The sequence below is a fragment of the Heteronotia binoei genome, chromosome 16 (assembly GCF_032191835.1).
Source record: "Heteronotia binoei isolate CCM8104 ecotype False Entrance Well chromosome 16, APGP_CSIRO_Hbin_v1, whole genome shotgun sequence".
In the NCBI taxonomy this organism is placed as follows: domain Eukaryota; kingdom Metazoa; phylum Chordata; class Lepidosauria; order Squamata; family Gekkonidae; genus Heteronotia; species Heteronotia binoei.
The window spans coordinates 3,737,688-3,753,549 of NC_083238.1; the positions used below are offsets into that span (position 1 = coordinate 3,737,688).

The 15,862-nt window shown below is 40.1% G+C and overlaps 1 protein-coding gene across 1 annotated transcript in view; it reads left to right on the plus strand.

The window, feature by feature from the left end:
• The window catches only part of THSD7B (thrombospondin type 1 domain containing 7B), a 713,545-nt gene that overhangs the window by 328,219 nt on the left and 369,464 nt on the right, over positions 1–15,862 (plus strand). Inside the window, exon 8 of the mRNA XM_060257141.1 lies at positions 1,291–1,525. Coding sequence (XP_060113124.1) covers positions 1,291–1,525 — 235 coding nt within the window. The remainder of the gene's footprint in view (positions 1–1,290; positions 1,526–15,862) is intronic.

Genomic DNA, 15,862 nt, shown 5'->3' on the forward strand with positions numbered 1-15,862 from the left:
AGTGCAGAAATCACTGGCTTCCCCACCCCTTCCTTGATCAATCATCATTTTACTTTTCAAGACACTATTTCACAGACATTGGAACCAGAGATGTGATGATGGGGAACAAAAACTTATTCCATTTTTTCCGTTGGAAAAAAAATGAAAACTGCCATTATAGGGGAAGAATCTCCTACGAAGTATTTTTCTTTTGTCATGAATGAAATGCTCTTTAAGCAAGGTTTTATTCACTCAAAATGTGTAGTATAAACATTGGGGTGGAGGTTTATTAGCTTTTAGTAGATATTACTCAATTTGGCTTCCAGAGAGCCAGGCCGTTTTCGCACTAACCTTGCTCAATGTTGCTCTGTTTCTCTCCAGAGCAAGTGAGTGATTTTGCACCAGTCGCTCCGCACTGCCATTTTGCGCCGGGGTAACTTGTGATTTGCCACATGGCAGCGTAAACCTGAAAAAACAGATTTCTGTTGCCATGCTGCAAATTGCAGGTTGCCCCAGCACAAAATGGTGGTGCGGAGCAGCTGGTGCAAAATTGCTAGCTTGCTCCAGAGAAAAACAGAAACCTGGCGCGGAGCAACGTCAGAGCAAGGTTAGTGTGAAAACAGCCCAAATTGGTGTGGTGGTTAAGTGTGTGGACTCTTATCTGGAAGAACGGGGTTTGATTCCCCACTCTTCCACTTGCAGCTGCTGGAATGACCTTGGGTCAGCCATAGCTTTCTTATCTGAGAGAACCGGGTTTGATTCCCCACTCCTCCACTTGCTCCTGCTGGAATGGCCTTGAGTTAGCCATAGCTCTGGCAGAGGTTGTCCTTGAAAGGGCAGCTGCTGTGAGAGCCCTCTCCAGCCCCACCCACCTCACAGGGTGTCTGTTGTGGGGGAGGAAGGTAAAGGAGATTGTGAGCTGCTCCGAGACTCTGATTCACATTGGAGGGCGGAATAGAAATCCAATGTTGTTTTCTTCTTCTCTTATTTCTTAAAAAATTAAGCTGCTATTTTTTTGCTGCTCTTATGGCTGCTGTTTACTGGGAAATTATTGAGCCAAAATGAGTGATTTAAGTGAGGAAGGTGCATCCATGGCCTCACCCTGATTATTGCACATCCATATTGTTGTATTATCTAGTCAGGGTGAAGCCAACTCCATGTCTCATGAGTTGGAAGTGGAAGACAATGCATAAGTTTCAGCAACTACAGATAGCTGGTTGTGGACAAAACAGAACAATTCATTTGAACAATGCTGTGATGCAAAGTAAGGTGCTAAGCAGATATGTTAAGTTGGCTCTTTATGTCCTATAGGTGGAAAGGCGTGTCCTCCTAGTCCTGCATTACAAGAATATCGTTTGTGCAATGACCACTTTTGCAATCAGGTATACTGGGAAACATCTGTATGGAGTCCCTGCTCAGAAAATACCTTGATAACTGCTCTGAATACTACAATTTACTGGAATGGTGAAGCTACCTGTGGAGTGGGCATACAGACTAGGAAGGTCTTCTGTGTGAAGAATAATTCTGGCCAGGTCCCAGCCAAAAGGTATTATTAATCAGTATATGTTATTGAAGAAAACTTGTTTATGATCTTTTTTTACACTGGCTATACAATGTAAGACAGATAAACAAGCTCGTGATTTTAGCTCTCTGGAGACCTAAAATAATCAGAATAAAATAGTCTGTGTACCTGGAAGATGTGCAAGCCACGACTACTGATAGCTTGGGTCATGCCCTGGAATTGGTTATATATATGGAAACTATAGTTTATTAGGCTTCAGTAGGAGAAGGAACAGGTAGTTTTCCTTTGGGCATATTTTCAAGAGAAATTGATCACTTTTGAGTGGATGGAATAATGTCTTCAGTATTTTCATATGTAACTAACATTCCTGCCCCTCAGTCTAATATTGGTTCACATTCTGTTGAGGAAAAATGTATATCAGAGTCTACGTCTGTTTTGGAATCTTAGAGGAATCAAACATCTGCTTAAGGCATCTGTATCAGGTGGCTGCAGGGAAGAGGCATAGTCTTGAGCTGTATTCCTGCCCATTTCCATGGAGGACAGTGAGAAACTGGAGTTTTTCCTTGGCCAGAATAGCTACACCCAGCTTTGATTAAAACTGTATAAAATAACGCTGACAGGTCTTTCCAAGTAGGCACAAGTAGCTTTTACCATATTAAGTGATGGGGTACAGTTTTAAGCAGCTCCACATCTCAGGGGTTACAAGGCAGAGCATGCCTCATGTATAAGTAGAAACTCTATCACAATTTGTTAACAATATGGTCAGAAACTCAGCTACAAAAAAACCCGTAAACAAAATAAAAAAGTATGTGGCTATAGAAGGGGTGGCCAACAGTAGCTCTCCAGATGTTTTTTGCCTACAATTCCCATCAGCCAGAGCCAGCATGGCCAATGGCTGGGGCTGATGGGAGTTGTAGGCAAAAAAACATCTGGAGAGCTACCATTGGCCACTCCTGGGCTATAGGATACAAATTCAGCACCAATAACTGCAATAATAGGATCATAGATTTGGAAGGGGCCATACAGACCATCTAGTCCAACCCCCTGCTCCATGTAGGATCAGCCTAAAGCATCTCTGACAAATAATCATAGCCATAATCATAGCCATATACATGTGTTTCAATTCATCAAAATCCAAAGGTTCCCCTCCTCAAGAATGACACGTCAACTGTAGCAACCCCATATATATTTTCCAGTGGGAGAGAACCCTAAGGCAATAAGCAATCCAGTTCACAACTCCTCTTTCAGATAATGTGAGTAAGGCAGTAAGAAATCCAGTTAACAACTCCTCTTTCAAATAAGATGAAAGATGGGTTACTAGCTCTGTTCCCATTTTGGGTTGATCTTAATCAGATTTACTCTTATTTTACAATTCCAAATAAAGTGGATCAGTAAATTTTCAAGTTTCAATTAAGCAGTCATAAAATGGTCACATGTTGAGAAAGATCAGTTGGTTTAGAACGCCTCTGTGAGACCATGAAGTAGAACAGGTAACTGGAAATGTATTCTGCCAGTACTGGGAAGAGGGGGGTGGGAATCTGCTGGCTCCCAGTTAATTTCTTGGTCCAATGAAAGCACTAGTTCTTCATCTGATCTGAGGCAGTTTAGGATTTAAAAAGTATTTTAAGCACCCACAGAAACATCCCTGATAAATATTCGACAGATGTCCTGCTCTGTGTGCCCCCATACAGCTTTCCCACTTCCCATTTACTTTTCTTAAAGCTGAACAGTCCCTTTTCTTCGTTTTGCTGTCTGTCCCACCCAGTTGTTAAATGTATATAGGTATATGCTGACCTAGTCTAGGGAAATGAGGAACCGACAATCATTTCTTTGTGTATGGCAGATTATGGCATAAGAAAATCTCATAGTTATTCAAAAGAAACTATTTTATTTCACTTATATGGGGAGATGGTCTAGTAGGTATCAGGTGAACAGGCAATAGAAATGAGGTAACTTTGTATAACTGTATGCAACAGATAAAAAGGTAAAGGTAGTCCCCTGTGCAAGCACCAGTCATTTTCAACTCTGGGGTGACGTTGCTTTCACAACAGCCGCCCTGAGCCGCTTGGTCGGGGAGGGCGGGATACAAATAAAATGTGACTGACTGAACATTTTCACAGCAGACTTTTTACGGGGTGGTTTGCCATTGTCTTCCCCTGTCATCTACACTTTCCCCCCAGCAATCTGGGTACTCATTTTACTGACCTTGGAAGGATGGAAGGCTGAGTCAACCTGGGGCTGGCTACCTGAACCAGCTTCCGCTGGGATTGAACTCAGGTCGTGAGGAGAGGGCTCTGACCGCAGTACTGCAGCTTTACCACTCTGCGCCACGAGGCTCTTGCTCTGTCTATGCAACAGATAGTTTGTTATAAAAATGTAGGTGTTTTACAGACAGGTTTTCAAAATTGTGGAGAGAGATCCCTTGGCAGACAATGCTTAAATATGGCATATGCCTCTTTGTCTCAAAATTACACACGTCTGTGAAGGTAGGAATATTCACACAAGTCCCAGTTTCCTTTCTTAAACACTTGACTGGGATCATTCTCTCCATCCCTTACTAGAAGCTATTTCCCTCAGGGAAGGATTGTCCCACTTCCCTATTCGGGACCTAAGGACTACTGAGAGCCAGTTTGGTATAGTAGTTAAGTGTGTGGACTCTTATCTGGGAGAACTGGGATTGATTTTCCACTCTTCCACATGTAAATGCTGGAGTGACCTTGGGTCAGTCATAACTTTGTCAGAGCTGTTCTGCTCAAGAGCAGTTTCTTGGAGAACTCTCTCAGCCCCACCTACCTCACAGGGTGTCTGTTGTGGGAAGAGGAAGGGAAAGGAGATTGTAAGCCGCTCTGAGACTCCACGTGAAGGGCAGGGTATAAACCCAATCTCTTCTTCTTACCCTCAGCTGCAACTCAGAACCATAGAATTTCATTTGAACTCCCTGTCAATCATAGTTGTCAGTCTGAGTTAACACAATTAACCATTTGCTGTCCATTACAGCTCCAACCTTCAGATTTCAGGTGACTTTTTTTTGCAAAAAAGCCCAACAGGAATTCATTTGCATATTAGGCCACACCCTCTGATGCCAAGCGAGCAAGAATTGTGTTCCTGTTATTGATATACCTTCTGTGATGTTTAATTTTAAAAACTCTGCCAACTCTTTTCTTTACTTCTCAATTATATTATTTTAAAGTAAGAGGTCATCATTTAGTCTCCACCTTCTTTTCTCCTATTTTTCCTCCTTGCTGGGATATCAGATTATGGGATGCCAGATTATTTTTCTGTGAAATTCCACATTTTTAGTGTTTGTAATTTAAATTTTGGACATCCAACAGAAATCAGTTCTTGAGTAGGTTTGATGTTTGTCAGAATAGAAGATGTAGTTTCTGTATTTGGGATTAATTGCTTTCCAAGCATCAATTAATTGCAACAATTCTATATACTGAGTAACATTCTTGGGAAGTCTTCCCTTTTAGTCTTGTTGGATTTATCCTTTTAAGGTTCCACAACTACATTCATGTCTCTAAGAATTCTTATTTCCCCTTCTTGAAAATCCCAATGCATTGGGGGTGGGGGGGGGGAGGAATGTCATAAAACTATTCCTTGGTGTTATTTGAAGCATGTGATAGTCCTGGCATCCGAAAGTCAGATTTTCGACATTAAATATCTCCCATCCACATCTTTCAGGTCTTCTAAAACTTTGATTCTATGGTTTATTATGTAGATTGTGATCTCTCTTTTTTTCTCATTGGCAGAGACAGTTTCTCCAGCTTTGGAGACGAAATTTAAGTCATTGATGTTTATTTATATCAGACCCAAGTTATCATTTTCAAAGGTAGTGCTGCTGCTTGGTCTAATTTCCCATCTTCCTCACCTTATCCTTCAGTTAGCTCTTCTGAAAGTTATTTTGATAATTCTGTTGTAGTTATGGCTCTCCTACTTTTTGGTAGCTGCACTTCTAGCGCAAACACTATGTTCCAATGGTACTTTATTTATTTCTTTTGTAGTATATATCTTGAGAATGGAGGGAAGAGTCTTGAAAAAAATGTATTTCTGTCTCATGAATCTTAAGAGGTGAAGTTTTGTTTTTGTTTAAGATGAAGTCTCTTGGGGGTTTTCTGTATGAATTTCACCAAAATGTCACGTGGAAGTTTATTCTTGATTGAAACTCAGAATTAATTCTATATATCTGATAATGTGTATAAAATTTTCTTTGATCCCATAGTGGTCTTGTAGCAATGTTAAAGTCTTCTTCAAGGTCTATTTTGCCAAATTCCTCTGGAACCGAGCAAAATTTAAGATTACAACCTCTATTTTTAACCTCTTGAATTTTAATCCTTTTGTCAGCTTTTTCAAGTAAATGCTTTTGAGATTCTTGATGATATTCCAGCTCTCTGTATTGTCTCTGGATATGAACTTCCCCCCCAGTATTTTCTTGAAGCATGTGTGTGTGTTTGTCTGTGTTTGTGTCAATCCTGTGGTTATTTCTTTTCTCAATGATAGGAGTTCATTTTTGATATGATCAAAAATATTTTCTTGATCATCTTGTATGATCTATTGTTGAATTACTTCTTCTATTTGAGCCATTTTATGATGCAGTTTTATCGTTAAATCTAAAGTTTTATATTGATTATTGTATATGTATGAGATGTTGTCAGCCGCCCTGAGCCTGCCTAGGCGGGGAGGGCGGGATACAAATAAAATTTTACTTTACTTACTTACTTACATTTGATTGCCCAATTGCTGCATCTGAGAGGAGGCTGTGTCTTTTACCAAGTTCATTTGTATAGCTAGAGTGTCTTGAAATTTCTGCATCCATCCAGGCATTTCAGAATCTGGTTCTTCTTCAGTCTTCTTTTCCCCTTTATCCTTGACTTGAGTTGACATTTTATGTCTAACTGCCCATTTATTCATCCAGTTTATAACTCAACCATTGTACGGTAGGATGTTCAGTACTCTTTTGTTTCTATCAAGGATCAAAGGGTGAGCAAGGGGATCCAAATTTGATACAAGGTTTACCCCCCCCCCCATCATTTTCTTATGTCAGCCACCCCTTAGATTGATATCTCCTTCTCACTGTTTGCTTAAATCTTGCTTTCTAATTGGCATAGTGGACGTTACTGTTCCTTTCATTTCTAAATTTTTACATCCCTTGCAGCCTATATTGTCCTTACTACCTAGAAAATCTTCAATATGTTTTGATAATATATCTAATTTCTCAAAGATTTTTCTCTCTCCCCCCCCCGAAGTTCATCTATAATAGCAGTGTGAGTAGGGGACCCTAAAGGAGTGTCAGGCTATGTTTCATTGAAGTTACCTTTGCTTTCTGAATTCATTATTTACTGCTTACTAACACAAATGCTGAATAAATCCCTGTGTTACTAACCCAGGTACTCTGCATAGTAAAGGAGGGGGGGTGGGAATAGACGAGGATGGAAGTTACCAAGGATCCAAAGGCCAGCACGGCCTTTGAAGTGCAGAGTGCTCAGCTAACCATCCTGGCGCCTCCCGAGCAGAACAAGGACATTGCCAGGAGGGAAAGATAAGCGGGCGTGTGAAAGTGTTACTTGCAGAGACCAACTGTAGTTTTATTATGGGAAGTAGTTTAAAGCCCAAATCCTTTGAAGTGTATTCATAAATGCATATGGTTCAAGCTATCTGTTATCAGTTCTAATGAATCCGTGAATGGAGTAACATTGTAGTTATCAATAAAGGCAACTTAGTTTTTAACAAAGACAAGTCTGATCATTATGAAACTTCAATGAACCCTTTGCTGACAAAGAGGATGTAAAGAAATATTCAAGGGACTTGGGGGGGGGGGAACATGTCCCTGTCCCTAAGAGAAAGAGATATATTAGAATTTTTGTGGTAAAAAACCATTCTCTATCTTGTTTTGTTTAAAAGGCGGTAAATCCTCATCAAGGGGATGTACCCTTTTCCTTCTCACTACTAGATAGATAGCTGAAGTATATTTAAAATCAAATCAATAAAATATCTTTAATATCTAGTTAAAATCAAATTGAACTACTAAATTCCCACGATTTATTTATTATGCAAAACTACTAATCAGTTTTCAATAGTTAAAATGCCTAAAACCAAGCCTTTTCCATTTGTCTCTCATTAATACTGGAGCATTTAAATAACCTAAATTAAAACCTGGAACCTAGCAGAACAGTAAAATCATAGACACTCTAATCAAAATGGCCTTTAAAATGTGCTACTATTTCAGTTATTTCCTAATCAGCATTATCAAGCTGGAAAAGAACCTTAAAATCATCTGCAGTCTCTAAAATTTGGGCCAGTATGGGATACAGAAGATCCCAGCAGGACACCAAATAGAGAAGACACTGGAGAAGAACATGGGCGACTATCTCAACACAATCCATCTTACATGGACAGTACCTACTCGAATAGGGAGTCCCTTGAAATCTGCCAGATAAAATGGCTGATGGAAGGGCATTGAATCTGGCCAAGGAAAAAGCTTTGTGTAAATTTGGAGCTATAAATTGATAGAGGTACACAGCTGGAAGGTTTACATTTGAAACAATCCCTAAGTTTAGGGGAGAACAAGTTTTGTTTGCAAGACTATAGAGAGTTTGATGCTTCAAACCAACACAGCTACCTGCCTGAACCTCTAAATTCAAGTTGTTCTTCTTCTTCTAGAATTTCCTTCAGGGAAAATAGTCTTACACAATCTTTATCTCTCCCCAGCAGGCGGTAGCTAGGGAATTGGCAGGAATTGGACATTTTATCATAGAAATTAGTCCAACGATATGCTTGTGCATCAATTGTACTTGTGGGCAATTTTAACACCCGGGCTGTGAGCTCTACTGAAGATTTTTTTAGATCAGTCACAAAAGACAGACATTCCCCTAGAAATTTTTTTTGGGCGGGGGGGGGGGACTTTTTTTTTAGGTGCATCTGTAGATAAAGTAATAAATATATCAGGAAGATATTTTACAAATTTAGTCTTGAAATCAGGGTTCTTTATTGTAAAAGGTTATCACCTCTTTGATAGAAGAAGATGAAGATGATATTGGATTTATATCCCGCCCTCCACTCTGAAGAGTCTCAGAGTGGCTCACACTCTCCTTTCCCTTCCTCCTCCACAACAAACACCCTGTGAGGTGTGTGGGGCTGAGAGGGCTCTCACAGCAGCTGCCCTTTCAAGGACAACCTCTGCCAAAGCTCTGGCTGACCCAAGGCCATTCTAGCAGGTGCAAGTGGAGGAGTGGGGAATCAAACCCGGTTCTCCCAGATAAGAGACCGCACACTTAACCGCTACACCAAACTGGCTCTTCAGTTAGCAATGATACCTTTTTAAATTTTCAAGGCACCAGCATTATTGATTATTTTATTTTAGCTTGAGATCTTTTTCAATTAGTTGTTTTTGTTTGATGATTTGCTTGCGAGTGATCATTTTCCATTCATCTTAATCCCTCAGGTGTGAATAGGGGATAATACAGCATCAAAAGGCTAGGCAGATAACCATCAAATGTTATGATAGAAAAGTTGTAAAAATATAACCGGCTGTAAGATGGCAACTAGAGCTTGGGCACTCTCTGCCAGAGTTAAAGATAAAAAGCACAGTTAATAGGTACAGCAAGAGCTGTTTTTACATTACAGGAGTTAATCTTAGATTACAGAGCAAAACCTTTCGGCTTATCAACCCCAAAATAAGTCAAACATTGAGGAGAAGAAGAAAAAAAGAAAATAAATCCTCATGGAGAAAGCAGGGCAAGCGGCCATCTCCATCTGCTGACAAACCAGAAGTCTCTCATATTAGTTAACACATCCAGCCTCAAAAGCTAAATCCAGAAGTCTTGTACTGCTCACCCATGGTTAATGTTTTAGTTTGGAAACTCAAAATTGCAAGCCAACCTTGCAGGGTTGACTTCTTGGAATATTTCCCTGAAAGGCTCAGAGATTTGTCCCTTAACTCTGTACCTGCTGGGGACTGCTAGCTTCTGTTTTAACCTGGAGAGGGGACTTAGACTCCCTCTGGGACTTTTGTATCTTGTTTTGTCTTGCTTTTGAAATAGGGCTTCTGCTCTTCCAGGGCTTGGGGGAGTAGAAACCCACAATAGGGGCTTTCTTAGGGGAACCGATTCTAACTAACTTAAGATTGACAGAAACTCTCAGGAGGACTTTTTCAGCCTCTCCCTCTAGGCTGTGTAACTCTGTCCCTCAGCAAATGATGCTAACACCACCTCTGTATGTCTTTGGAAGAAATTTGAACATACAAACGTACATGCATACATACATACATATACATACACATGTTTGTGTGTGTGTTTAAACTGTGAGTTTGGAGTCTTTTATTGAGGTACAAAGGCAGCATACAAATTGTCTAAAACTTTATTCTTGTCAGGTTTGGGTGTAAGGAGAGATGGTGCTACCGGAGATCCTGCCATTGTGCACTGGTTAGACAGAACAACATATGTATTTCCAAACTTGGATTAATGCAGTTTGAAATTCAAATTAATTGCAGGTACATGTTTGAAAGTACCAAAGTTGGAAAATATTAATGTTGCTCTGTTCACACAAAGTGGCAACCATGTGTATCAGGAAAATATTGATTAAATGATTTCTCATTTTGCAACTGTTAGCAACTGAAATGAGTTTTAATAAAGAACCAAAAAATCAATTCATAAGAAAACATTCAGGCAGTTTTATGAATGCATCTAGACAGCCAACATTCGGAAAGAAACATCCAAGTATATATTTTGGAGAAGTATAGAGATGCATTTAGCATTTATTGATTTCTTTTGAAAAGAAAAGGTACATCCAGCATATGCACCATGATATCAATTGTATCAAGGTTACTCTGTGAATAAAAAAACCTCCTCAACATATTTACTACAGTGCATTAACTAACCTTCTGCTTTGCTTTACTAGCTCAGAAAAGTGAAAAGCACAGATGTTTCCCCAAGTACATTTTTTAAAAGCAAGATATTGCTAATTACTTTTTTGCACTGTTAATGAGTCTCAGGAATTACATTCTACTTTTAATCCTTATTGTATCCCTCAGAACAATTCTGGTAAAAATGAACAGACTTTGTTGACTTCAGTAAAATTAATTAAAATTATTTAGGTTAATGAGATTAAGTGAGAAAATGGATTGTCATCAGTGTCCATTGACAAGTAGGAGGTTTATCAGTGTTACTTCATTTCATTTTACAGTGTCATACATATATTATTTAAAGCCTATTTTCTTTTTTCCTGATGAAGAAGACTCAGTAGAGAAATACTGAGCTTAAGTGGAATATAAAATTATTTGGACTGGATATCAGAATGGTTTGATAACTCAAGGAGAGTCTTAAAACTGAGATATAATGAGAAGGTACCTCAAAAAGTATTGGAAATTTTGAAAATTTGTTAATTTAAACCTATTGAAGCCTGGGGTGGAGTACTTTTATCAGATAATACCATATTTATTCTGTATTGTGCAGATGGGTTCATTTTGGAAATAACAGTCATGCTAAGAGATGGTGTGTATCTTGGAGGCACAGTAGGATGGAACTGAGAGTCATTTTCAGAGGTAGTGCTCCATTTTCTTTCTTATGACATCCCATGAGAATAATCAGTAAATTAGATTGGAATGGAGGTTAGTTACTCCAGTGTTAATCATATAACCAAACCTATCATAAAATGCACTATAAGTGGATAACTGCCACCGCATCTTGGATAACAAAACAGCCAGACTCTTAAATTAAGAATTTGGGTTAAGAGCTCTACAGATGAGATCTGTTAGACTCATCTTATCTGCAGATCTCTTTAAGTACTCTCATCTCAAAAGTTTAAGAATTTTTCCTTAATATGTGAGCCAAAGACAATGAAGGAGGTCAAACCTCTTAATATCCATTGGGATGACGGTGTGCAAATTTACTTTACTAGGAAAGTTGCTTCACAACACAGAGTGGTAGGCCACTTAAAATTAAAATTGAAATACAAAATGAACAAACACTATAGAAAGGGTAGTACCAGCTGTACAACTCAATTTCATTCAACTGCCCTCCTTAATGCAATAGCTGTCTCATATGGCTTTTGCCCATGCAAGTTCCATTATCCCCAGGCAGGGGTCGTTTTGTAGAAAAACAGGTGGTGGAGCTCATCCCGGGATTGTTCTGCAGCTGCACCTCCTATTCAATGGGCAAGGTGGGAGGGAGGAGGTGGAACTCTCAGAAAGGTTCAAGAGCTGCACTCCTGTGAGCTCCTGTTGAATCAGAGGCCTGTCCCCTGGTTAATCTTTTCAAGTGCTCAAAAGGGACCATTCCTTTCATTTTCGACAGTGGAAAACTCAGGTGGATCCACCCCAGCACTTTTGTAGCATCCTTGATGAAGATCCATAGCCAGGCACATACAAAGTTAGACATTTAATTATTTAGCAAAGACAAAGCATTCTGCTTGCGTAAGACCCACTAACTGAAAGCATTTGGCCCTGGTTGGGCAGAACGTTTCTGGCAGCTACTGCTGGGATTAAAAGTAGTTGATTATTTAGTGCACTTTTCCTTGCCATTCCTCTGAGGAGCCCAGCATATATACAATATAATACAATAATATTAAAATTATATTCATAATGGCACTGCACCAATCATTCCATTCTGATTTCCATCATAGCATACATTTGTCTCTCCACCTCCATTTCCTGCTGACAGCCACCATGCACGGTGGGTTGGGCTGATAGAGAGACTGGCCCCTGTGAGCATCATGGCATAGTGGGAATCTAAATCTGCAGCTTCCACATCTGGAATCAGAGTCTTCAGATTCCAGTATTTTACACACTATACTTGGCTGTTTCTGCCACAGATAAGTGAGGCAGTAATGTATGGAATCAAAAAGTTCTCAGTGGGAAGCTGCCTCTGTGGGGAATCATAAAAGAAACTGCTCATCCTAAAGCCAATCAAACCTCAAGGAATCCTTGGGACTAAAATATATATGTAAGTAGGTCACAGCCAGACTTGTTCTAGCATAAACATATGGTGGAAAGTGCATTCAAGCCGCAGCCAACTCATGCTAACCCTGCAAGAGATGCTCAGAGGTGGTTTCCTATTGCCTGCCTCTGCTTAACAACCAGGACTTCCTTGGTAATCTCCCATTCAAGTAGAAGAAACATATATAAGGTAAAGGTGCAAGCACCAGTCGATTTTGACTCTGGGGTGACGTTGCTTTCACAACGTTTTCACTGCAGACTTTTTACCGGGTGGTTTGCCATTGCCTTCCCCAGTCATCTAAACTTTCCCCCCAGCAAGCTGGGGACTCATTTTACCGTCCTCGGAAGGATGGAAGGCTGAGTCAACCTGGAGCCAGCTTCCTGAACCAGCTTCCGCTGGGATCGAACTCAGGTCATGAGCAGAGGGCTTCGACTGCAGTACTGCAGCTTTACCACTCTGCGCCACGGGGCTCTTCCCCCCCCCCCCATTTGTTGTCAGAAAACAGGAGTTAGAAGAGAACCTGCCGCCTGGTCTCCTGTGAATGGAGTTTCATTTTTCATAATCAAAAGTATCTGTTACAGTATGTGAGTCACTAATTTATAGCTATCATTCTGTAACTAATAAATCAGATTTATCAGTGAAGGCTTTCTTTACAGTGCTATATGAATGGTGTATAATACTAGCAGGCATTTGGAGTACCGTTTTGCAGACCCTGTATGCCTTATAACAGCTTTAATGAGAGCCAACAGGGTACAGTAGTTAGGACGACAGGCAAGGATGTGGGAGAACCCCTGTTCACCAATGACCTTGTGCCAGTTACTCTCTCTCAGCCTTACCTATCTCACAAGGTTGCTGTCAGGAAAAAATGGGGAAGAACAATATAAGCTGCTTTGGTGCCCTTTGGATAGAAAAGCAAACTATCTAAATGCATACATACATATATAATGTGGCATGTGTATATCACAAAGGTAGCAAAGAGGCTGAGGTTTCAGAACTTCCACATTAGTGAATGTAGTGCCTGATGCTGAAGAATTAGCACCTTTTTTGGCTTCCTCAGGCTCCACCCATACATCTAGCCCATGCTAACCTGCGGGCATGGTGTTAACAAGTCAAGATGGCTGACATTGGGATGTGGTATCAACGCCATAAGAGATGGAAGTCTAAAAGAGGTGCTCCATTCCCTTAGCTCCCCAAACCTCTCACAATCATCAACCCAAATTCCATTCCTCTGTAATATTATGGGCAACAAGAAAATAGACAAACTGGATACAACTATGAAGACTTCTAGACAGATATCTGATTTTTATTCTAAAATAAACGAAGTGCACAGAAATGAAGATGAAGAAGATAAGATGGCCACCAAGAAAGTTCTGGTAAGCCCACCAGTTTCCTCAACACAAAATGATTGTTTCATCGAACTATTTAATAAGATGAACAAAACCTGCTAAGCAATATGAATACTCTTATCAAGCCATTGTCGGATCAATTTGATTTTAAGATTTCACTTGAGATCTAAAAAAACCTGTCTCTGCCTTTGAAATCAACATGAGTTTACAAAATGGCTTCAATACTCTTCAGACTGAACATGGCCACCTCCAGTCTCGAGTCCTAGCTTTAGAGTCTTCTATACATCACTCGAAACTCAAATTCAGAGGATTTGAGGAATCTACAATGCAAAAATCAGATATCCCCACTTTTCTGATGTGCTGACTTGCCTAGGAGCTGCAGCTGGAAGATAGTTTAGCCCCAATAATATCTAATGCCTTCAGGTTAGGTCTGTTCCATAATCCCAGATGGGGGCCCCAAGGATATCATTGCAATGATTCCTGACTCCCAAATACGGCAAGAACCCACAGCTCCCTGCCACTTAATAGAGTAAACATTCTCATATTCCTAGACCTCACCTCAGATGTCCTTGCCAAATGTAAAGATCTAAAACCAATTGCAGACACCCTTTGACAAGCTGATATTGCCTTCAAATAGAGGGATCTTGTAAAAATCCAAGTGACTTATAAAGAAAAAGGCCTGGACTTGGGACAGTTGTTACTGCAAGTCTTGCAAATTCCTTTGCCATCTGACTTTGGGAAACAATCTCAGAAGAGGAAGCATGAGTGTCCACCATCCCTGATTATTGATAGTAAACTGGCAAGCATTCAGTCATAACTTGTTTCTTCTTATGTAAATGCTACTGAATGACCATTAACTTGTGTGGCTGTTACTGTTAACCACAAAGAGGTATCGCAGCCCAAATAAAGGAACAAATTACCAAGAAACTGTGATAGTGGCAAGATAAAATGCTAACAAAATCAGTGTCTCTATTAGTTTTTGGTTGTTGCCAACATACATACATTAATCTATCCAGTACATAAACACATGTCCATACATTATTGTATATCCAATACAAAATGACAGTTCTCAGTATTTTGAATTTACAAAAAGTGAAATTAGTGAATCCAGTCCAGTAGACAATAGGTTACTCCATAATAAGTTGTAGGTTCCCCGTGTACTGCTCTCCTGGTCTCCCAACACAACCCAGAACGTAATGTCCAGATTACTTTCTACATTTACTGCTACAGCCTTCTTCAGTAGGAATGATGGAGACAGCATTTTGTTGTAGTCCTGACATGTTTTGCATATTCCAAATACGGAGAAGAGGCATACACGGCTCTAGAATAGGAAATCCTCTACATTCACAAAAAAATCATCTTTGAAAACCCTCAGGTGAAGCAAACATGGATAACAAAATTATAAAAAATGTACAGAAAAAAGAAACATGGAATCTCTGTTGTTTACACACATTATAAGGGCTTTTCTCCCCTTCCCCATTCACATCAAGCCCCAAACAAGTAAACTGCCAGGGTGATGTCAACTTCATCCTTGGAGAGCAGACTGAAATGATCCAAAACTGGATTTGGAAATGGACAAGGGGCTTCCAGTTCCCTTATTGTGTCTATTGTGGCTGGGGAAGGTCATAGCAGAATGATAAGATTTTATCTGCAGAATGGCTCGCAAATGCCTCACAGCATATTTCCATTTCCCTAGCAATTTGAATGCCCTGAGGGAAAGTAGCTAGAGATCAAATTTTCCTAAGTAATTGGCCAGGCAAGAGCTTGCAATAGCGGCTGCATAGAAATCCTTCTTTGTGGCCTTCACAGCCATCTCCTAGGTTTTCATAAATGACCTATAGGGTATTCTTGTTATTTTGTCATAGACTCGCTGCCACACTTTCTTTAGCCATCTTAACTGTCATTCAACCACCTTATCACCAGGGTGTACCACAGAGCCAATTTTGTATTACTGCAAAGAGGACGCCTGGGAGCAACCTCATCAATGGCTTCAGAAAGACAGGACTGCTCAGCTGGGCTTTCAGTGCAAGGTGGTCTGACCAAGGTACTGCGTCAGCAGTAATACAGTCCACCATAATCCCTGA